The following is a 25,151-nucleotide window of genomic DNA, read 5'->3' on the forward strand; positions in this document are numbered from 1 at the left end:
CAGAGAAACACTGTCTAAAAAAACAATCAAACAAAAAAACAGAATGCCCCTTCTGGGATTAAAACCATGCACCACCATGCCCAGCTTTCAGCCTTTTCTCTATGGTAATTGGTCTTACAAAAACCTCCTTGTTTCCCCCATGCTCAGGTCTCAAAAGCTTCTCTGTAGAAATACCATTTCACACATGGCAACTATTTTAGAAACAAGACATACTAATTCACCTAAGTTTTTATTTATTGGCTCCAGGAAGAATTTGCATGAAAATGAGCCTGTATGGCAGGTACAGAGCGTACTGTAACAGCACCAGAGAGGCCCAGCCTCTCTCCTCTACAGAGCCTCCGTGTTGATACATACATGGGACTTGAGGAACAAAACCACACAGTCCAGGACAGAGAGGAGCCCTCGAGGAAAACAGTTTAAAGTGACTTTTCCAATTGACCATACCTTTTCATATACTTAAATTCAAAGAATTGATACATTCAGAGGCCCAATGTTTGGCATAGAATAAAATCATGTTCATTTATTTTTTTCTGCATCTTAGAAGGCATAAAATTAAATATGTTGAATGTAATAAATTCATCCATACAAGTGCAAGTCTCCAGCTATAGTGCATTTTATGGCAGATTTATTACTTAAAAATGTACCAGTAAATCAAAAAAGAAGGGCTATGTCCATTTAACTTTTATTAAAGTGTATGTAGGAGGTCTTCAGAAATCAAATATGAGCATGAAGATATGGCCAAACATAAAATCTATCAAATTCAGTGAAAAGTTGCTGACTTTAAATAGCAGTTGTAAGAATGACCAATATATATCCTTTGTTAACAACCTCTCACTCTACAGTAAAAAAAAAAAAAAAAAAGAAAGAAAAAAAAAAGAAAAAAAAAGATAAACATTCAGTAAACATTCTTTCCTAAGGTAGTTTCCCTTATAGATCAGTGATTTATCCATTTCTTTGTATACACAAATTTGTTGAACATACCAATCAGTGGTTCTCACAATTGAAAAATAAAAGCACAAAAAAGTTTACACTCTTGTACAGGTAAATCAAAGATCACCTTGAATTAAACTGGATCTCCTTAAGGGCATAGTATAGTTTCAGTTTCATTACCTATTACATAATTAGTTTCTTACATACAAATATTGACATATTTGGCTTGTGCTTCCGAAGCCGTTGTGTCTATGAAATACACATCAATGCAGCTCATAATTGGAAGTCACTGGGGAGGTCTTTGCTGCTGCTGGGTTTGCCATGGTCGTGTGTTAGAGTCTCTTCAGCACGTGCTGTGGCCCTGCACACCTGGGAGGCATCGTCAATGTCTGGATCTAAGCCTTCAGGACAGGGAAGTTTCAGTAGCTCTTCTCGGAGCTGAGCAGTGTGGCGCTACATGGAGGAAATTACTAATATCAGAAGTGTGATCATTGTGATTCTACCATATCACTGAGACAAGAACTTGGTTTTAACATACTCCAGTATCAAGTGTATAAATATGTACCCAGTGTCTTCTTATGCCAGCCAGTACATCACACATTTAAAACACACAGTAAACAAAACTCTTAAGAATACCCATGCTCAGGGCCAGAGAGATAACTCAGCAGTTAAGAGCACTGGCTATTCTTCCAGAAAACCTGGGTTCAATTCCCAGCACTCATATGGCGGCTCACACCTATCTGTAACTCCAGTTCTAGGGCTTCTGACTCCCTCACACAGACATACATGCAAGCAAAACATAAATTATATGAAAAAAAAAAAAAATCCCCAAACTCAAAGTTACTTCCTGATACTAAAAAGCCCCAAGTAACATTCTGTACTGGTACAGAGGAATAAAGGTCACCTCCTAAAAAACACAGTGTAGTTCCACATAACCTCATGTGTCTCACCCTGGCCACAGAAGCAGCACCACCAATGACTTTAAACACCTACAGATTGATATGTGTATTCTTTTAAATTGAAGACATTAATCCCCTGTGTTGTCATAAATGTCAACTTTGAAAAGGACAAGTGTACAAATTAAAATAAACCCAGATTGGGGATTTATCATAATGGTACAGCACTTGTCTGGCATGTGCAAGGCTCTGGGACTGATCTTTACTATGGAGTGGGGGAAAAAGGGGGGGGAGGGGAGAGACACACATCTACACAAACACAAAACAAAAACCTAAACTACACTACAAAATTGAGACCACACATGCATGGCTATCTTGGTGAATGAAAACAGGTGTGTTTCGATCAAAGGGCCCTTCATAAACTTGGCAAAAGTTTCCTCATCATTTCATTTAACTCAGAAGAAACATAAAAAGTAATTTTATCATTAGAATTTTTAAAATGCAAACAAATGGAAAACAATGTCTAGAAAGTAAATAATTGTGTTATCCCATCTTGCCTTAAAATGTAAGATGCTAAGAGGTTGATTAGTTACTTATAAATGAAAATACCACATTAAAGGTTTTGAAAATTACCTGTACCAATAGCTGATTTTGAAAATTAACCAAGTAATTCAAAGCACATTGATTGTTGTGTGTGTTTATGTGTAAAGAGGCATGTACACATATGAAAAGTAAGAAGACAACTTGCAACAGTTTTCTCTTCACCCATACGGGTCTCAGGGATCAAACTCAGGTCGTCAGGCTTGGTGGCAAGTGCCTTTACTCACTGAGCAATCTGGCCAGCCCCACTACACAGTTTTATAGAACAATCTTTACACCTAAAAAATGTTCTGTTAAGCACTGACAAAACAAGGGCAATGAGCACAATAAAGATACGTTAACTTCTGTGAAGCCTGAGTTAGATAGAGTTAGAGGCTGAGACAATCACACACTCTCAGCCACTTATTTAAAGCATATTCACACACTTGAAATTCACAAACTCTTCAGCACCGATTCCCCTTCCACTATGTTTAAAAACACTGGCCAAGGAAGAAGAAAGAAAAATCTCACTATTATGAGGACTTGGGAGAGGTAGGATACTGTAACTATATTATGGACTTAGCTGAAAAGTATGCACTTCCTTGACTAGCATTCTTCAGCAAAGATGTTGAAATCTTCACCAATTTGGAAATGAAGGATTTCCAAGTCAGGGTGACATAGAAAAATTGTACAGTAGTTTAGTATGGTAGCTCACATCTTTTAAGTCCAACTCTGGGGAGGCAGAGGAAAGCAGATCTGAGTTTGAGGGCAGCTTGATCTACATAGTTCAGATTCAGGCCAGTCATGATTTCAGAGTGAGACCCTGTCTCAAAAATACAAACAAAAACAACCTTCAAAATACAGTAAAATAATTTCAGGCAAAAGCAAATGTTCAAATAACAGAACAGCAGCAGCAGCAACAGCTAAACTGCAGGCTCTGAAGATGTGTGTGAGCAAAGATGCAGCTCAGCACCTTTCCAGTAAGCATCCAACTGGTTATGGAGCACAGAGACAACAGGAGCAGCTGGGAACAAGCTGCTTCTGAGGACAATACTAAAGGGGTCTCCTACTAAGCATGTGAACTAGATGAAGGGAGCTAAGCAATATCTATAGATCTGAGAGAAAAAAGACTAAAAGAAAAAGAAACTAAGTGTAGAAAACTAGAAGAACCAATCTGAAGGAAGATACAGTACTACTCTCAATGTTTAATGAGGGTGTTTAGGAAAAACCATTAGAAACACAACTCTGGAGAGGGAAAGAGTTCCAAGAATCACTTTTTAATAGATTAATTCTGTTTTTTTGTCAACTTCTTACAGGTATATAATGCATTCTGATCACTCTCCCCACCTCTCCTTCTTTTATTTCCCACCTGTCCTTATCAAAACCTGTTCTATCCCTTTCTCAGATCCATGACTTTTGGTTTTGTTTTATGAGTCACCTTGTCCAACATTAGAAGCCCAAAGACCACAAGTGGAAGGAGGTGAAGATAAACTGCTTCTCAGGAAAGAGGGAAAAGGGGGAGAAAGAGGAGCTTATGATGAATAGAAAAGGAAAACACTGGATAAGTGGTGGGTATGCTAATGAGTAACTACAGTGTGTGTGTGTGTGTGTGTGTGTGTGTGTGTGTGTGTGTGTGTGAGAGAGAGAGAGAGAGAGAGAGAAAGAGTTGGAGGAGTGAAACTGCAGCACAACTGTACATGGAGATGGGCTAGTGGGCACTGTGTAAGGAGGCAGAAGAGTCTTGTAAACCTTTGGATACAGAGGTCTTTGTTCTTGTTGGATGGAGAACACAAACTGCTTTCCAGTATTGGACAAAACAGAACTGGCATAGAACAAACTAAGTGTTATTTCCTTTGACAGCCTCACTAGCCAAGGGTAGCTTTGAATCCCTATCCTACTAATTGAGATACTTAAGGCACGTCCACCTGTCGGGGGACCCAGGACCCCTAGACAGAAGTCCATTCCATCTTGCCACTAGTTCAGAGAGCTCAAAATCACTCCTATTGTCTAAGATATTATTTTAACGACTACAGGATGCCCTGGCCTCGGTGGTGAATGGCTCATATCTAAATAACAATAGCCTTGGGCCAAGGTTAGTTTACACTCGTACTGAAAGCTAGGTGATATGTGCAGCTATGAAGCACCTGATGGCCAAATAGGATTAAGAGAAGTAATTGCTATTTGCCCTTTATACATGATAATAGACATTTTCTGCCATTGGCTGATTACTTAAGATGTTGTATGAATAAACAGATGTGCATTCAGTATGGACTGAAACTGTCCTCCTGATACCATCCTATGTCTCCATCTTTCCTTTAACGTATATAGCTAGCCTTCCCTCATCCACACTCCCCCACTCAGGAACAGACCCAGAACTGCTTCGCTGGTCCCAACAGCAGCCCCACAAACACCAGTCCTCAACAACCACCCCTGGCTTTATAATGTAAAATTTCAACAGTATACAAAAGTAGGCAGAATAGGAAAATAAATGTATACATATCTAACACCTAGCTTCAACTGTTAGCAACTCTTTGCTAATCTGATATCAGTTTTTATTTTTCTTATTTTGAGACAAATTCCAAATATCACATGACTGACTTGTCACTCATAAATATTTCTGTACTTGGAAGAAAAAAAAACACACCTAAAAATCTAGCATTCTTATTATCAGCTACATATTTTACTTGCTCTGTTTTGAGAGAGGGTCTCACTATGTAACACTGGATGGCTGTCCTGGAACACACAGTGATTATCTTGCCACTGGCAAGTACCAAGATTAAAGGTGTGTGTCTTCACCATTGGGAATTTACAGTGTTTCAGTGAGGATTGGAAAACAAAAACGGAAAGAAGCCAGCAGGGATGAAATACTGCATGCATAAAGAGGGAAGACAGTTGGCAGAGGATAAAAGGACAGAAGAATAAAATAGTTATTGGGAAGCAGCAAAAAGAAGGATTTCCATCTGTATTTTTGTTTGTTTGTTTGTTTTTGTTTTTGTTTTTTCAAGACAGGGTTTCCCTGTGGCTTTGGAAGCTGTCCTGGAACTAGCTCTTGTAGACCATGCTGGTCTCGAACTCACAGAGATCCACGTGCCTCTGCCACTGCCTCCCGGGTGCTGGGACTAAAGGTATGCATCACCACCGCTTGGCTGTATCTTCCATTTCTATCAGTGAATGCTTAAGCTAAAAACAAATGCCTACCTCCCACAGAGGTTATTACCAATCAGCTCTCAGTAGCCCTCCATCTCATAGCTTCTTCATCATACCAAGTAATAAAATTATGTAAGATAAAAGGCATAAGGTAAGGACAAAACATCTTTGGGCTCCGGTCCTATAGCCACTTTTAATCTGACTAAGTATCAGTCCCCTGTCAAAGCTTTTGTACAAAAGCTTTGTACAAAGTGTGTACAAAGTGTACTACACACTTTCTGTAACAACTTGTTTCTTTGGTTCAATTCTGCCCCTGACCTTCAGGTGGGAATAGCTAAGTCAGTGAATCACAACTCACCTTGAGAGCTGCTGCGTGGTGAGACATGGTCCTGCCTACCCGCTTATCACTGCTGTACTGCTGGATGTCTGCAATCCACTCCTCACACTGGGCCATGATCTCAATTCTCTTCAAGTAAAAATGTTTGTGTATAACCTTGAAGACAAAAAGCAATAGAATAGAGCATGTCCACACACTTTAAAATCAAAGTTGGTGGCATTACAAAAATAAAGAATTTCAGGTTTCAAATATTCTGTTTTATATGTTCTACATCATTACCATAGAAGAACCAGGCTCAGAACATCAGAGGGCATAGACTGAAATACGAAATTCTACAGCAGCAAAGGATATTCAACACTGCTTAGATATTCAAGTAATCCCATCTAAATAGCACAGGATACACATAAGGCAACATAAAGCAAATAGAAATAAAACAGCAAAAGGTCAAAAATCTTCAACACGTAGGCAGCAGAAAAATGTCTGTCTTTACATGAGAAAGAGGGTTGAAGACATGGCTCAGAGTATATTGCTCTTACAAAAGACCTGTGCTTAGTTATCATTACCCATGTCAGGAGGCTCACAACCACCAGTTAACTCAGGCTCCAAGTGATCTGATGGCCTCTCTAGGCATTTGTACTCATGTACACACCCTTAGCACCATACCAAAAACAGAAAAAAAAAAAAATGAAAAAGATCTTTTAAGAGAGGTTTCAAAGATGATCTAGATAAGTAAAGCTTTAAAAAACATTATTCATCTATTTATTGTGGTTATGCATGTGTGCCACACCACACACATAAATGTCAAAGGCATCAGGTTCTTCTCCTAGCATGTCTTGGAATTAAACCCAGGTGGGCAGGCTTGGTGGAAAGGGCCTTTATCCATTGTGCCACTTAGCATAAGTGAGGAAATTTTAAGTATCAAAGACAACCACATAAAAATCAAAATGAAGCCCTAGCTGTGGCATATTCTTATTCATTAAATTGTATCTTCTGGGGCTAGAGAGAGAGTTAAGAGTACTTGTTGCACAGAAGCCAGGTTTGGTTCTCAGGGCACAATGAGGCTCACAACCAGGGCATCTGATGTCCTCTTTTGACCTTTGAGGGCATCATGAGTCCAGGTATTGGTCGGTCTGTCGGTCAGTCCGTCCGTCCGTGCCCCCCCCCCCTCTCTCACACACACACACACACAATCTAAACAAGCTTTCAATTGCATTTTCTGGTTTGGTTATTAATGCATTTATGTATAGCACTAAAATCCCTTGTAGTAACAATGTATCTCATTTGGATTTTCTTTTTTCTTACCTTTTTTTTTGTTTGTTTGTTTGTTTTGTTTTTTGAGACAGGGTTTCTCATAGCCAGAAAACTCACTTTGTAGACCAGGCTGGCCTTGAACTCACAGAGATCCACCAGCCTCTGCCTCCTGAGTGCTGGGATTAAAGGTGTGAGCCACCACCACCTGGTCTCATCTGGAAATTTAAAAGATTTCTACCTCTGAAAAATGTTTGATACATAAGCACTGGGAATCTCTGGGAAACTTAAATTAGAAAACAGACAAGAAATCCAGTTCAGTTCCCATACTGTCTAAAGGGGTTCTCTCTGTCCTATCCTGTCTAAAGCTAGATAAAGACATGGGAACTGAAATAAAACACTAGTATAATCCAATGGGTTTTTTTGTTGTTGTTGTTTTTTAAGATTTTATTTATTATGTATACAACATTCTGCTTCCATGTATACCTGCACACCAGAAGAGGGCACCAGATCTCATAACGGATGGTTGTGAGCCACCATGTGGTTGCTGGGAACTGAACTCAGGACCTCTGGAAGGGCAGTCAGTCTCTTAACCTCTGAGCCCTCTCCAGCCCCAATAATCCAACGTTTACCAACGTTTACATTTAGCAGTTTGTGAGACTGATGCTCAAGGATTCAAAAAAAAAAGAAAAAGTCTCAGAACCAGACAGGATATGAGAGCACCAGGGGAAAAAATACTTTAGAAGAAAAACCAGTTTGCTTGCAGAGTATGCATGAGGCCTTACTTTGAGCCCCACTGTCACACGGGGGCACATGCCTATAACCCCAGCATTGAATAGGTGGCAACAGGAGGATAAGACGTTCAAAGATCCAAAGTTCAAGATGATCATCACCTACAGAGCAAGTTGGAGGCCAGCCTGAACAGTAGAAGCTCTCACCTCACAAACAGAAAAAGAAAAACGAAACAACACCCCCCCTCCCAACAACCCAAATAAGCAAAAACGCCCAGGGAATTCACACTAAGCAAGTCAGGTTTAAGTATTCAGTGGCAAGGAGTGCCAATTTTAACAAGTTAGGTTCTAAAAGATAATAGAACTGTTTTTCTAATGATATATATTTAATTTTTTCTCCATTTTTATTTAAATTATAAACAAGATTGTTTTACATGTCAATCCCAGTTCCCTCTCCCTCCCCTCCTCCCCTGCCCCCCCATATTTAAATTTTATAAGCCTCACTCTCCCATTGTAACCCCTGTGTTTATTCAAGGGAAACCTACTCATAAAATGGGTATATTTCAGAGTACTTTAAATATATTTTCAGAGAAGTTTAACATAAATATAAAGAAATCATTTTGTGTCTAAATTAATTTCTTTTCAAACAGAGCACACAGCAATGTAACCTCTACCTGTGCATAGCAGCACATCATACTTGCCAGAACACTTGTGTTTCCTCTCATCACACTGACCCTATGTGCTCATATTTGGGACTAAACCCTGAGACTCATACATACTACACAAGTGTTCTACCACCACGTGACATCTCCAGCCCTTACCCTGACTTGCTCAATAAGCTAATTCTGTCGACCTCTGAACTTTACATAAGTGGGATAACATGCAGAGCTGAAAAGAAGAATCAAGACTCACTTAGCCTCATCACGGAACTTGGAATCCCTGTTACACACAGCAGAACTATCAAGCGTTTCAATAGCTCAGTACCTAGAGCACTGAAGAATTCATGTATGATGCAAAGGGAAAGAATACATGTTCTCCAAGAGAATTGTATTTATCCTTGTTTTTTTTTTTTTTTCAGTAAGTTGACAGAATGCTTAATAACAGGTGATGGGCAGTTGCACAGTGAATTATCTTACTGTGAATAACCTATGCCTAATTAACAAAGAGATTACATCAAAGGACTTGTATACAAATATACACACACATGTGCATGCACAACCAATCTCCTATAACATTAGATCTACTACTACCTTCCATAGCATTTAAGGTAAAGGCAAACCTCTGGGTATGTGCACACATGTAGTAGTAACAAAAGAATTTTCCCTTTACATCCTTCGGATCACGCTCATGAGCTCTACCTGATTAACAGGAGCAACACTTAACAGGGCTCACAGTGTTTAAGAGTAACAACTGCTAAATCCTATTATATATGGCAGTCTTTTAGGCCAACACAAAAAATTCATTTAAAATGTTGCCATATTCCAGGAAAATCTAGGAAACTGATAATCCAAGGAAACAACTTTGAGAAAGAAAGCAATTTTAAGACACAGAAAGGCCAAATCCCTTGAAATGCTTCTGACGGCTTTTAGGAGCGTGAAAATTTCTAATTTTTTTCTTAACATTCACAAACATACTTTAGCATAAGAACAAAAAAATCAGGCCCGGCGTTGGTGGCACACGCCTTTCATCCCAGCACTCGTGAGGCAGAGGCAGGCAGATCTCTATGAGTTCAAGGCCAGCCTGGTCTACAGAGCGAGTTCCAGAACAGACTCCAAAACAATACAGAGAAACCCTGTCTTTAAAAACAAAACAAAAACAAAAAATCTATTTCCCATGACAGATTTATAAATTAGTTGACCTTCATTTAATAAGTAATATTACACGAGTAATATTTCAGTAATGTTTGACTACTTGGATAAAATGATAACTATCAAAAACAAACAGTCCTGGGCTAGAAAGACGCTCATTTGGTGAAGTGTATCACAGCCCATTAAAAACACAAAAAAACAAAAGCAGAAGTGTGGTGGTGCATGCTCTGAATCCCAGTTCTGAAGCAACAGAGACAGTTGGCCCACAAAGGCTCACCCAGTGAAATTAAAACCTGCTAGAGATCCTGTCTCAGAAAAAAGATGGATAACACCTCAATATCAAAATCCAGGGCTGTCTTCACACCTTTACACACAAAATGTGTACCTACACATGTCAAGCAAAAGTAAACATTAAATATAAGGTCCCAAGATAAAGTCCAGTGTCTTCTATGACAAATGTAGTTTTAAACCTTACTAACTGCACTGTTATTAGTGATCTTAGGATTGTTAGTTATAAGAAGTAAAGCTTACTGTATCAGATACTGTAAACATAGAATATAATACTAAGAAGTTATTCTCAAATGCCTTAAGTATTTAACTTTATCCAACATACTTCTTTAAAGCATGGTGAAGGATTCCTGATTTGTTCTAGCATTGCCCATTTAACTGTTGCTTGTCGGATATTTCCATCATATTCTCGAGAACTCTGTGTGCCACTGGGAGTGCCTCTAGACCGTTCATATCCTGGTTCATTAAAGTAAGGCTCAGCTACTAATATAAGGGACTGGACAGAAACCAACACCTAAGGAAAAGAGGAAATTAAAGAACAGTTATTAGACATTTTTACCGCCAGGAAATTGTTATCCTGCTTCATCTCTAAAAGTCTCTATTAGCATATTTCCACATATTTCTGGCATAAATAAAAACAAAAACAAGTCAGGCAGTGGTAGCACACATCTGTAATCCCAGCACTCAGGAAGCAGAGATAGGCGGATCTCTGAGTTCCAGGCCAGCATGGTCTACAAAATGAGTTCCAGGACAGCCAGAGCTGTTATACAGACAAACCCTGTCTCAAAAAACCAAACCAAGCCAAACCAACAATATATTGGGGGCTAGAAATATGGCTCAACAGTTAAGCTTCTTTTCTAGAGAACCTGTGTTTGATTATCAGCATATGTATGTGGTACATATACATATATATAGACAATCATCCATATATATTATCTCAGTTGAGTCATGAATATCAGGGTAAGCTCAAAGCCAACCTAAGCTACATATTGAATTCTAGGATGCCCTGGGTTAAAGTGTGAGACCCTTGCCTAAAAAAAAAAAAAAAAAAAAAAAAAAAAAAAAAAAAAAAAAAAAAAAACATTAAAAAAAAAAACCTATATTAAAAAATTTAAAAAAAACTATAAATTTAAGCTAACCACACTAAAACCCCCATATAATAGTTATTTACTCATTTATTTATAGGCAGCATTTCACTGTGTTGCCCTGGCTGATATGGCTGGCACCAGCAACATAGACCAAGCTGGCTTTGAACTTACAAAGATCCTGCTGCCTCTGCCACTGCCTTAAATAATATTTATGCAGCATCTGGTAAAACTGGCCTTACTCATATAGAACATTATACCAACAATACTCACAAAGAAAACTTAGTAAGAAGTCAGGCAGTGGTGGTACACGCCTTTAATCCACTTGGGAGGCAGAGGCAGACAAATCGCTATGAGTTTGAGGCCAGCCTGGTCTACAGATCAAGTTCTAGGACAGCTAGGGCTGTCACACAGGGAAACCCTGTCTCGAAAAACCAAACACTAGTGGGAGGGGGGTGGGGGGGGTGGGAGGAGGAGCTTAAAACTCTCAACATTTATCAATTCCGGGACATTAACTTTGATCACCAGGTCAAAATTAAACTAAAATTCTACTTAACACTATATCCCATTGAAGAAGTGGGTGCCATCAGTGTATTAAATTTGATGCACAAGACAGGAGGCATGCCTGAATCACCTTATTGCAGCACACTGTATTTTAAGAACTTATGAAAGAATTTGATTCAACAAGTCTAATGTTTGTCTCATGTCAGAACTTCAGACTTCGAACTCCCCAAGAGACTACTACATTAGCTATTTAGTATTTCCTGCCTTCTAGCTTTTTGGACAATTTTCTATGTTCATTTTTGGTCATTAATTTCACCTGCAACACACATAATTCTTAAGAGTGTAAGTAAATCTGTCAGAGAAACTTTGTTTACTTGCAAAAAGCTTGATGTCTGAGGATTCCACTTTTCTTCTGGTCTTCCATGCCATGTGTTCAGGATGCTTAAACAAACCTGAAGGGAGAAAGACAAACAGAATTTAAAGAAGTCTTTAATAGGTAACTACCTAGAAATAAAAACATGATACTCTTCAAATCAAAGTGTAGTCTAATTTGTCTTCAGGTGTGAACCAAACCCATATGGCATTACAATTTCTTCAAAAAGAAAATTTGGTGCCTATGACATCCATATATGCATAAGTAACATGTAATCTTCTTTTGTTGTTTATATAGCTCAGGTTTGCCTTTGTAGTAGAGGATGACCTTGAATTTCTGATTCTATTGCCTCCACCGTTCTAGCACTAGGATACCAAGGATGCACCATCATACCCAATTAATACAGTACTGGCTTTGGGTACACTAGCAGGCATGCTACCAACCAAGTTACATCATTACCCCTACACAACATACCTCTTAATGAAAAATACTACTTTTCTAAAAACCAAAAGCTTCTGGTGTGATCTAAATTGCTTCTTTTCTTCTTCTTCTTCTTCTTCTTCTTCTTCTTCTTCTTCTTCTTCTTCTTCTTCTTCTTCTTCTTCTTCTTCTTCTTCTCTTCTTCTTCGAGACAGAGTTTCTCTGTGTAGCTTTGGAGCCTATCCTGGCACTCGCTCTGCAGACCAGGCTGGCCTTGAACTCAAAGAGATCCGCCTGCCTCTGCCTCCGGAGTGCCGGGATAAAAGGCGTGTGCCACCAATACCCGGTGATCTAAATTGTTTCTATGTGGGCATCCATGTGGAGGTCAGGGACAAAATGAGTGAGTCAGTGCTCTTCTTCCTCTATGTGGGTTCAGAGAATCAAACTAAGGTTGCTATTGCCTTTATCCACTGAGGCCAAAGGGTACCAGACCTTTTGAAATTAAGTTTCAGGCGGCTGTGAGGACACCTGACGTGGGCTCAGGTCCTGGGAACTGAGAAGTCTTCTAGAACAGCAATCAACATGGCTCTTTTTTTTTTTTTTTTTTTTTTGGTTTTGTTTTGTTTTTTGAGACAAGGCTTCTGTATGTAGCCTTGGCTGTCCTAGAACTTGCTCTGTAGACCAAGCTTCAGAGAGCTGCTTGCCTCTGCCTCCCATGTGTAAAGGTGTGTGTCACCATCACATGGCACAGTACGGCTCTTAACCACTGAATCATCTCTTCACCCCCAACTGTGAACTTTTTTTTTTTTAGTTTTATTTTAAATTTTGTGTGCATACACATGTGCAAGTACCACAGAGAACAGAGTTGTCAGATCCACATGTAGCTGGAATTTACAGGTGGTTGCTGAGTCACCTCTAAAAGGACAGGGACTTGAGGTTATTACTATACTTCTCAGTGGCAGAGTGCTTACTCAGCATTCGTGAGGCCCTCATCTGACACCAAAACTACAAAAACAGTAATTTTAAAACTATATATTTGTGTAAGGCATTCAACATAGACACTTAATAAATACTAAACTATCAGGATACTGGTGTCTCAACCCCTTATCCTTACCCACTCAACCCTACAGAGTGAATAGCTTAAGCAAATTCTTCTTTATACATTATTTGGGATCTATCAAGAAAAGCTAACATGGCTACTTCAGCTTCTGTTCCTGAAACCCTGTTCTTTGTTTTCTTGAAGAAAATAAATGGTGCCTCTTTTAAACTTTCTGAAAGAAGTCTACAAAACTAGTTCCAATTTTATGATTTATCACCTGATAATAAGGATGAAACAGTAACATTCCATGTTGAACTAGTTGAATATAAAAGGAAAAAGGAAGTAAGACTTGGAGACATCTTTGATAAAAGCCCTACTTTTAAGAATTTGCTACTATTTTTGTTTTTTGGAGGGAAGTGGGAGTCAAGACAGGGTTTCTCTTTGTAGCCCTGGAATTCACTCTGTAGATCAGGCTTACCCTGAACTCAGAGATCCTCGTACCTCTGCATGAATCTGCTATTCTTCTCACCAAGAAGCATCTGCTTATATGTGCCTGGTGCCCATGGAGGCCACATGAGGGCATCAGGGCTTCTGCAAAGTGGCAGAGTTTCTAACTGCTGAGCCATCTCCACAGCTCCTAAACATTTCCTCTTAATTTCTTGTGGTGTTTAAAACAGCAATACCTGCTGGGCGTTGGTGGCGCATACCTTTAATCCCAGCACTTGGGAGGCAGAGGCAGGCGGATGTCTGTTAGCTCGAGGCCAGCCTGGTCTCCAGAACAAGTGCCAGGATAGGCTCCAAAGCTACACAGAGAAACCCTGTCTCCAAGAAAAAAAAAAAAAAAAAAAAAAAAAAAAAAAAAAAAAAAGAGCAATACTCGGGCATGGAATTTACTACTAGAATTCTATTAAACTGTCCAAAATTACATTGAAAAGTGATAATTATTCTTTTAAATTTTACTTTAAAAAATTTATAGTCATAGGAAATGATTTCTGTTTGAAATAAAACTTTTATTTTCAGAACTGAACCCATGGTGGACAAACATTCTACCACACAGCTACTGTTCCCCAAGCCCAGAAATATTTTTTTTTTTATTACATCTCTTTGTCAGATTTTCTTTTCTAGTTAAGAATGAATCATCCGGTTGTTAATTTTAAAGAATATGAAAATAGTTTAAAAAGCAGATTCCTAATTCTGTGCCTCATAGACTAAGGGGGTTTATGATGGAAAGACGGAGCTGTGAATGCAAAGAGGACAGTGGTGCAGACCTGACGGCAGCTCTGCTGCTCAGCTGTGCTCAAACATCCCTGAAAAGATGATCAGCACTGGAGATACAGAAGAGTAAGGGAACCTTCCAAACTAGACACTAGGTTCATGGAAGGTGTTAATTAACGGTAGTATTTTGCCCTTTTCAGTTTCTTCTCTTATTTTCAAACTGTGCAAACAGAGGAAGCTAAGAAAAAAGGAAAAAGAAACCCACACCAATTTTTGTTTGAATCACAAAGAACCTTCTGAGCAGTGTGGCCTTAGAAACAAAAGATCCAACCACCTTACCTTGCCATCATTGTAAAGGTTGGGATTGAAGCGCACACTATGACCCCCAGTTGTTTCTAGGTTCACAAGAGGAGGTGAGCTTGGATAATCTTGAGGAAAATACACATCAAACTCAAAGCAGCCATTTGCATAGGGGGTGTCTGCTGGCCCAGTTATCAGAACCTGATATGCACATAAACAGAGAGACTTGTGACAATCACTTCTTTACTGCCTTAGAGAACACGGTAAGACAACCAGTGCACAAGCCTGGGCGAAGAATGGAAAAAAGAAGCATAAACACAGGATGAGGAAAAAGTTTCTGATTAGAATTATAGTGTTGTGGTTTTGGTGAAAACCAGATTCTTATTTAGCATCAAGAAAGTTTCTCCGAATCTTAAACTTCTTTTAAAATGTAAAGAACTTTTTTTCTGAGAGTTTTAATAGTTACAGTCAACAACTGAACTCAAGGCATAAATAGGAGTGGGGAAGAGAAGTCCTGCAAGGTACAAAAAGGTCTAGAGAAAAGCAGAAGAGCCAGTAGTCAAGCATAACAATGACTGAGTTTCATCTGAGTCAGTTAAGAGATGCAATGCCACCTGCAGTGCAGAGCTAATATGGGAGGCCACCTGCAGTGTTCAGTTACACGTGGAAGCCACTAGCAGTAAATGACTTACTCTAGAGGTTCTAGGCTGGAGGTCTTACACATAGAGCACAATGCTCCACAGGAAGACATGAGTGTGAAGCAATAATGTCCATTACTTTGTAATGGCCAAACAGGCAAAGTCTATAACCTTCCTACTGAAAAATTATCCAGAAAATCAAAGCATAGAAAAACATCTCAGAAGATCAGTAATTTGAGTTGTCTGAGGAAGGCAGATTAATTAACCTATGAATTAAATCATAAATGTAAGTAATTTTTCACTATAAAAATTTCAGTTTTTTTCTTAATGTAGTTTTCACTTAGACTTTATGATTAGACAGATCACAATGTTAAAACAGGAAAGTACAAGTTATGTTATATTGCTATGACTTTATTCACAAAATGTAAAGGTATTCAAAACGAGATTTCTCATAAAGGAAAATGACCTTTTCTGATAAGCAGTCTATAAAACAAGATGACTTTATCCTCTTCACTCCTCAGCACTGAATCCTCTGATACTACGCCTCAAAACTATGAGAGGTCAAACAGAGAGCCGTCTATTCAGGTATTTTTTCTAAATCTTCACATGCTGTCTCATTTGCACACCCTGAGCTAACATTAGAACACAGCTCCTTTTACTGCTATCCCAAGCTGTAAGCAAAATTTATGTTGAAATTTAAAATTCAGGCTATGTCTAAAGCTCTCCATAAATACTTGAGTAGCTGAGGGAGGGTGGGAACAAAGCTGTATTCTACCTTCATGATATCAAGTCGCTCCTCATCACAGCGTACAAAAACACTGGAAGACGATGACAGAGGCAGTGAGGTTGAAAGCGTTACTGCTTCCTGAGCCAGACGGCGGGCTCTGGCAGCACTGTTGGCATCGTTGGCATTTTTCACCTGAGACATGTAGTGGTAATTTACTTTAAAACCCAACTTCCCATCATCATCTTCAGAAACCATTTCAAATGTATCTAAAAGGAGACAGAAGTGGAGAACCAATATGGAAAACAGCTGTTATGATACAAGCATCACAAAGAAGCCTCTAGTCTCTTTTTCCATCCTGATGGAACTGCTAGAGTGCCACAGGGTGGAAGTGCAGCACAGTGCCACATGAGATCTTGGGTTCAAGCCCCAGCACAGCAGCAAGTGAAAGGAAAGTCCATTCTTCACATGCTCTGCAGACCTCTACTTGTGCTTTTATTTGTGTAGGTTGCTCTAGTGCATCTCCTGGAGTGACAATGCTGTGACTATACACACAGACCTCAAGTCAAAGATGGCAGAAGCTTTCATGTGCACACAGAAAGTAGCAATCAGGTCACAAACACATTTTTAAACGCACAGACGTACGCAAAGATGTGCTGCAATTTTTGAGACAGCATCTTAATGTGACATCAATGGAATTACAAGTGAGTGTCCCATACCTAGCTCAAGTCTAGAAATCTCTCATTTACTTATATACACTTAACCAGCACAGCTAGAAGGGTGACTATGAGAAATTTCAACTTACCAAACTGCAGTTTCTTCATGACAGCCACATATTTCTCTTCAAGTGATTTTAATACTGACAAAGGTTTGGGTTTCATAGCCACTTTCTTAGAGTATTCACCTAGTTTTTTTTCTGTAATTTAATATTTCAAGATAAATAACATAAGTATATATTTAAAATATTTTTACCAGCATACATGTAGATAATAATGTATTCTGAGTCAGGTTTGGTGGCACACACCTTTAATACCAGCACTTGGGAAGCAGAGGTAGGCAGATCTCTATGAGTTCAAGGCCTGCCTGGTCTACAAAACGAGTTTCAGAGTAGCCAGGGATGTTACACAGAATAACCCTGTCTTAGAAAACAAATAATATATTCTGATCATATTCCATTACCCTCTTGTTCTCCTCCCACGAACCTCTTTCCTCTTCAACTCTATGTGACATTAAATTGAAAAACAATCTACTTCTACATTCAGGCTTGGAATAGTAAATCTCTACAAAGCTTTTCACAACTATCTTCCTAATTTATTGATATGGGAAATGGAATTACTTTTCTATTTCATAAGCATAACAATGGGCAAACCGCTCATTAATTTATTTCATTTATTTGACTTTATTTGCATTGGTATGAAGGTGTCAGATCCCTTGGAACTGTAGTTACAAACAGTTGTGAGCTGCTGTGTGGATGCTGGGAATTGAGTCCAGGACCTCTGGAAGAGCATCCAGTGCTTAACCACTGAGTCATTTCTCCAGCCCCTCATTAACTTCTTCAACAGCAAAGGTCATTGTTTTCTTCTAATACCGACACATGTATTAGAGAAGTTCTCCTGCAATCTCATTCATCTGGGGAATGAGAGATGAGTTGGGACAGGGTGTCCTTATATGGCAGAGAATTTATGATCCTAAATGCTGGAAGTACAGATATGTGCTATTATGTGTAGCTACCTCAATTTATGACTCCCTGACAAAAATGATGATTTTTAATTCCACGACTTTCAATGAGAAGAAAAACAAATGAGATTAATATACATGTTCTCAAGCTTTTACATTTAATCTTAGCATATATATAAGAGATTAATTTTTAAGTTTTTTTGAGACAAGTTCTCATTATATAGCCCTGGCTAGGCCAGAACTCCATACTATCAGGCCTCAAACTCAGAGAGATCCACTTGCTTTTACCTTCTAAGTGCTGAGATTAAAGACATGTGCTGAGATGAATTATTTTACAATGAGAAAATATTAATTAAAACCTGACAAAGAACAAAACATAACAAAGAATAAACTTTTAAGTACAAGAACTTACCTGAAAACAGGGAAAAAACAGGCAGTTCTCACTTGCTAAATGAAACAAGATTTGTGCAAATGAAAACAACAACAACAAAATCACATTAGACATTACTGGCCTTGATTTGCTTGCCGAAGACTGGTGGTGGCTGCATGGACGATCTCAGCAGTCCTCTGGATGTCTGGGACCAGAAGAGTAAGTCCTTCTGGTTCTTGATCAGGTGCATCTGGTTTGACTCCTGTTTTAACATTTTCCCTTTTAGATCTGATTTTTTTTTATATAACATGGAAAGAAATGCAGGGAAAATTCAGTTTTAGTACTGCAAATAAAAAATAATTCAGTAACAGTGATTAAAGTAACAGATATGTGCTACATATGTCATATGTGATAAACAAGAAGCTTAAGTCATATTCATTACTGCTTTTGAAGCCATAGTTTAACACCTAGGATAACAAATAAAGTATGGGTAGATTGTTCCTGTCTAGTTAAAAGACAAAAAAAATAAACATTACATAAATATCAAGGTAAGCAACCAAATGCTTGCTACACCCTTAGACCTACATTTATAAACACTTAACTGTAAGTATCCAGAGGTTAAAGGAATCTCTTCCATTCTTGTAAACTAGAAATCTCAGGAAAACTTCATGGCAACTTAAAAACACTACTTTTATTTCACCGAATATGCTAATTACTGAGAAGAAAAGAATTTAGTATTTCAGAGTAAAGAGTAGGCACATGAATGGGTCTCTTACAAGACACAATGTGCACCAGCTATACATCTTTAATACCAATCATTTCAAAGCATCACTTTATTACTTCTTTCCAGGTCCTAAAATGACTCAACATTCTATCAAATTATCACAATAGCATGCGTTACAGAAAGGTTTTCGGTGTACAGGACAGAGTGTCAGTTCAATATAAGATTCACTAAAATCACAACTAAGCATTTCTTTTTCTTCTATTACAAATCTTGGCACATATTCTTCACTTAACAAATAACTTTATTGTTTAGAACTTCAAAATATTTATCCTTGCTAATTCAGTAGAGGTTTCAAAATAAATAACAGATGAAGATGCATGAAATCTTGCTAAGGCACAATTTAAACTTTATAGCACTTATTTTTCTACATGAATACCTACCAACAAAAAGACCATTGTATTAAAATATTTCACAAAGTAGGCATGGAGCCATAGAGAATCTTTGTTGTTGTTTTGACTGTCCTGGAACTCGATCTGTAGACCAGGCTGTCCTTAAACTCAAGAGATGTGCTTGCCTCTGCCTCGCTAGGGCTGGGATTAAAGGTTTGTGCCTGGCTGAAAATCAATTTTTAAAATCAGCAGAATCTAATTTTGAAGAATCTGATAAAATAATGTCATCTACACACAAAAATGAACCTTACCACAAAGACAAACCTGCTCAAAAGTAACTCCTTGCTTAACTCTAGGGAGACAGTAAGTAATAATAAACAAGTCACTCACGAGGGAAACAGCAGCAAATGACAACACCATTAAGGCTTGGGCTCCAATGTGTCAAAACCACAGTGGCCACAAATTAGTTTCAGGAATGCTATCTACTATCTCTCACCTGGCAAGACGATTTAACTGAAAAGGCACAATGTGTCATTGGATCATTGTCCTTATCTTTCCTCAGATGTAAGAAGTCACAGAAAACAAATGGCTACTTTCCTTTGCCACCCCGAAACAACTCAGCATGTGTTGGTACTGTATACCACCTTCAGCATCAATCTCAATGTATGTGCATGTATATGACCACATTTGTGCTTAGCTATAAGTAGAGAATAGGCAATGTTTTAAAGCTGAAATATCAGATACTTTTACTTATATAGTCAGCAAAGACATAGTGTCCTTTGCAATTCTCAAACAAAATTGATACTACAGCTTAATAGTGAGACTGGCCATTTCTCAATGAAGAATTGACTCTTGTAGAAAAGCTCAAATAGGCTGCCAATTGTATCTATCTAAAGTTGTATGCAACTTCTAAGGTTCAAGAACAGTACAAAGGTTCTTTACAATAATCACTCTTGCAAGGATATTCCCTTCTCAATTTGTAAGTGTCATTAAGGTCAAAAATAGTGAACTACTAGGATACTGGATTATAATAAAGAATCAGGAAGTTATTTGAGAAAACACTCATGTTTGTAGTGAAAAAAAAAATTGATAATGCCCTAAGTCTCAAGCAGCTGATCTATTGTACTCTTTTTCTGTTTTGTTTTGTTTTGTTTTTTTTTCAAGACAGGGTTTCCCTGTGGCTTTGGAGGCTTTCCTGGAACTAGCTCTTGTAGACCAGGCTGATCTCGAACTCACTGAGATCCACCTGCCTCTGCCTCCTGAGTGCTGGGATTAAAGGCATGCGCCACCACCGCCCGGCAGATCTATTGTACTCTTAGAAAAGATTTTAAGCTCACCAAGCTAAGAAGGAAGATATGAAAGTTCTTTTTGGTTTTTTTTTTTCTCCAGAAATGTATTTTATTTTTGAGGAAACAAAGTCTTCAATGTGGAGAGTTAACTGCATCAATGCAATTAAGTGCTTTATTGTATTTACCAGCGGGACATAAAGGTTATACTGGGAAACCACTACATTTTCATTTGTATTCCTGAGTATGGACAATGATTTCTTAATTGCAATTTTTAAATGAATATTACTGACAGGCTATTATAAAAGTATTAGCAGGATAGTAAGTTTTAGGTTTTCTTTTTAACCAAAATTAAGTAGTTCAAGAATCCAGAAATTTAAGAAAATTTACAAGAAGTTCATAAAAAACAATTACTTCACATTGAAGATAATGGCAGGTATATTTTAGACTTTTACACAGGCTATCAAAAAATTTTTACTTGGATAGTTGCTTTGTCAAAAACTTAAGAAAAAAAAGGAATGACTCCAAATGGTAATGGGATTTTCACATAGAGGATGGTAAGCACTGCCTGCCTAGCAGCAACCGTAGCCACTCAATGTGTGACAGAAGTCCTCGTCTACAAAAGCTGAAGGTTACTGTCAACCCAAAAGTAGGCCCAGCTCAGGAAAAAAGGCCATACCTTAGCTCACATCCTGAAGTCTGTGTGAAAAGCTATTTGGGTTCAAGGCACCTAGCTGGAAGTAGGCCTCTGAGACTGACAATGGATCCAACATGGTAAGAGCAATCAGCGACGGCCGCTACCATGGCATCCGCTGCTCTGTGCATACGTTGAATCTGGCTGTGATCACTGCCCTGAAGAAATACGAGGAAGCAACTGAGGTTTCTACTTTTACAATGTACACATTTTCCTCTACACTGTGAATTCCAACTGAATAGCTGATAAAGTGTTTTGGTTCCATGGGTAAAATCTGATCTAGGATGTGAGCAAAATGGGCAAATCTGTGTCAGCAGAAAAAGATTTAAAGAACAGGAACAAAACCAAAAAATTTCTGGGGCCAGTAAGATAGCTCAGTTGGTAAAGGACTGGCTTGGGCCTGAAAGCCTGAGTTGCATGCACAGTGGGGATTCACATGGTGGAAGGAAAGAATTGACTCCCTCCAGCAAATCATCCTGACTGCCATATGTTTACCATGGCAAATGCACACGCACAAACAAACATAAAGTAAACAAAAATGTTACGTATTTTAAAAAAAACCTCCAGACCTCAAACCATTATATTAATGACCTCTACTAACACTGCCAAAAATATGTCAGATATTACTCTATTATATCAGGATTATGTGGCTTTGTAATTCAGAAATGGATTACAGTATGGAATGGAATTCAAGTAGCTATTTTCTTGGTAGTCAAAAGGGAAACCCCTCTTTAATCTCCTAGAGTCTATTTCTAAAGCTGAAAGTATCACAGAGTGAAATAAGCACTTCAAAGCACTGCCATGTGAAGGAGCTGCCTGAAAGGCACAGTATGCAGGACTACTGGAAATGAAACAGTAACTACACTTACTTATTTCCTTAGTCGGATAGCCCTCTGCCAAGAATTATAGTTTAAAGCAAATTAAGATCAAAAGTAAATAATGTGTTCTTTTGAAAAATAATTGATTGTAGATAACTATTTGCTTTCAGTGTCTCCAGAAAGCATAGTAATTGGTGAAACATGCCCACAAGAGAGGCAAGGACCACTGTGAGATATGGCCCATGATGAATTTAAAGCCTAGGTTTTAACAATACTTCTTTTTAGTTTTACTTAAACTCAATTCAACTTATTAATGTGCCAGCTTAATTTTTAATGACTTAATTGAAGGGGTTGGGTGAGCAGATAAGCGTCCATGCCTTGGGAAGAGTAAATGAGCACCACCGGGAAGCACTTAAAACACAGGCACAAGGAGCCATTTTAGCTCCAATATATTAGGTATGAATATCACCAGATAAAGTAATGGCTGTCCTAGAACTAGCTCTTGTAGACCGTGCTGGTCAGAGAGATCCATCCTCCTGCCTCTACCTCCCAAGTGCTGAGATTAAAGGCATGTGACACCACCGCCAGGTTAAAAAAATTTTTAATGGTAAAAATAATCTTAAATTAATTGCTTGCATTTAAATTATTTTTCCACACCATAAATACCTGGTCCAAAACACAGTGTACAATATCACTACCATTTTAAATGGGTATGATAACAAACATAACAGGTCTCAGAGGTTAAGTTCAATTTAGTGAATACACTGACTGCACTATCAAGAGTGCACAATTTTGATTGTAGCACTCCCAGTCACAATTTATATGGGTCTTTATCCTTAATTTGTAAAAGGTGGCAAGCTGAATTCCAAAGAATCCCTGACAGCTCTGACAATTTCTAAATAACAGAAACAAGCTACTTATCTGTGGTGTGCTTAGAAATGTGCTATAAATTAAAAGCAATAGATTCAAATTCAATATTAACACTGTTTGAGATACAGAAAAACCCATTATTTTCTATACTGACTTTGTTTTGAAGCCAATGCCCTTAAGGACTGAGCCATCCCCCTCCAGACCCTATTTTGTCCAAGATAAAAGAGAACTAATGGGGGCTGGAGAGATGGCTCAGTGGTTAAGAGCACTGGCTGCTCTTCCAAAGGTCCTAAGTTCAATTCCCAGCAACCACATGTTGGCTCACAACCATCTGTAATGAGATCTGGTGCCCTTTTCTGGTGTGCAGGCTTACATACAGGCAGAACACTGTATACACAATATTTTTTTAAAAAAGAGAACTAATGTAATGCAACTTGATTAAAAAAAAAAAACCAAAATGACTATTTTACATAAAAGTTCATCACTGAGGTAGAAATACTAACAATGATTTTTTTATTTTCATCACCATCACCATCATCATCATCATCATCATCATCATCATCATTTAGTTTTATACGTATGGGTACTTTGGTTGCATGTATGTCTGTGTACCATGTGCATTCCTGGTACCCAAGGAAGTCAGATGTTGGATTCCCTGTAACTGAAGTTGAAGACAGTAAATTGCCATGTGGGTGTTGGGAACTGAACCTGGGTCCTCTGAAAGAGCAGCCAGTGTTCTTAGCCACTGAGCCATCTCTCTAGCGCAATTTCTGAGTTTAATCAGCTGGTTTAGTAAGTTATAGTTTCAATTTAATCAGTCATTGAGAAACCAGTTACAGCTCAAACCTAGTCATTATACAAGTCTGAAAACAAATGATCAATCAATTATTTGGTTGTGGTAGATGCATAAATATATAGACTGGGTCACTTAATTCACCTTTCTTCATTTATACTATTTTTCTAGTAATATTGATTTAAACTCTCATAGTTTCATTCTATGTCAAGTAAGATATGTTTGTCTGCTAGATAGAAAACCAAAAATAGTTGGGCGACAATGGCACACGCCTTTAATCCCAGCACTTGGGAGGCAGAGGCAGGCAGATCTCTGTGAGTTCGAGGCCAGCCTGGTCTACAGAGCTAGTTTCAGGACAGCCTCCAAAGCCACAGAGAAACACTGTCTTGGAAAAACCAAGACATAAATCCAAGTGATTCATTTATTTATTTATTTATTTATTTATTTATTTGTTTGTTTGTTTTTGAAGAAGAATCTCATTCTATAGCCCTACACAGCCCAAAACTTCTACGATAAATAGTGGGATTACATACATGTACCACCATACCCATCTTTAAGTAATTTTAAAACTGTAAACCCTACATTAAGGCTGATGCAAGCATGGTGTCACATGCCTTTAATTCCAAGGTCAGTCTGGTTTACATGACAAGTTCCAGTAGGTCAGGGTTACATAATAAAACCTTGTCTTTAAGGCTGTACCAGTATGAATGAAGCCTGGCTTATGCTCAAGAAACTAACAAGCATGGGGTTGAAGCAGACATGTTACAATAACCAAAATTAACTTAAACTGGGGGGGGGGTACCAATTAACAGTTAAAGAAATTCATATTCATGAAATTCTAGTTCTGATCCCTCATGATTGGTGTAAAACTTAGTACAGTGGCCCTGGACTTGTGTATCAATAAACATGCAATTACAGGTTTTATTCAACCACTCAGACCCAATGTACATCTTTGCTTTTTCTGATATCATTTACTTCTTAGGAGACCTGCCAGTGGTGATACATTGTTTATGATTTAATAAAGCTTGCCTAGGGATCAGCATGCAAAGCTAGCCACACTAGTTAGCCATAGATGCCAGGCAGTGGTGGTACATATCTCTAATCCCAGGACTAAGGAGACAGAGGCAGATGGATCTCTGTGAGTCCAAGACCACCCTGGGCTACACAAGACTAAATCAGTTTAAAAGAGTAGCAGAGCTCACACTTTTAATCCCAGCTCTAAAGAAGTATATAAGACACAAAGGGTCTCATGTGAGATTCAGTTTCCA

The 25,151-nt window shown here is 38.4% G+C and overlaps 1 protein-coding gene across 1 annotated transcript in view; it reads right to left on the minus strand.

The window, feature by feature from the left end:
- Positions 1-216: 216 nt before the first annotated feature.
- Birc6 (baculoviral IAP repeat containing 6) overlaps positions 217-25,151 on the minus strand; it is a 176,097-nt gene continuing 151,162 nt past the window's right edge. The window contains 8 exon segments of the mRNA XM_027426080.2: positions 217-1,383; positions 5,911-6,045; positions 10,290-10,478; positions 11,928-12,005; positions 14,940-15,101; positions 16,314-16,531; positions 17,068-17,178; positions 18,452-18,597. Coding sequence (XP_027281881.1) covers positions 1,204-1,383; positions 5,911-6,045; positions 10,290-10,478; positions 11,928-12,005; positions 14,940-15,101; positions 16,314-16,531; positions 17,068-17,178; positions 18,452-18,597 — 1,219 coding nt within the window. The 3' untranslated portion in view covers positions 217-1,203.

This window comes from Cricetulus griseus, chromosome 7, assembly GCF_003668045.3.
Source record: "Cricetulus griseus strain 17A/GY chromosome 7, alternate assembly CriGri-PICRH-1.0, whole genome shotgun sequence".
NCBI classification, from domain to species: Eukaryota; Metazoa; Chordata; class Mammalia; order Rodentia; family Cricetidae; genus Cricetulus; species Cricetulus griseus.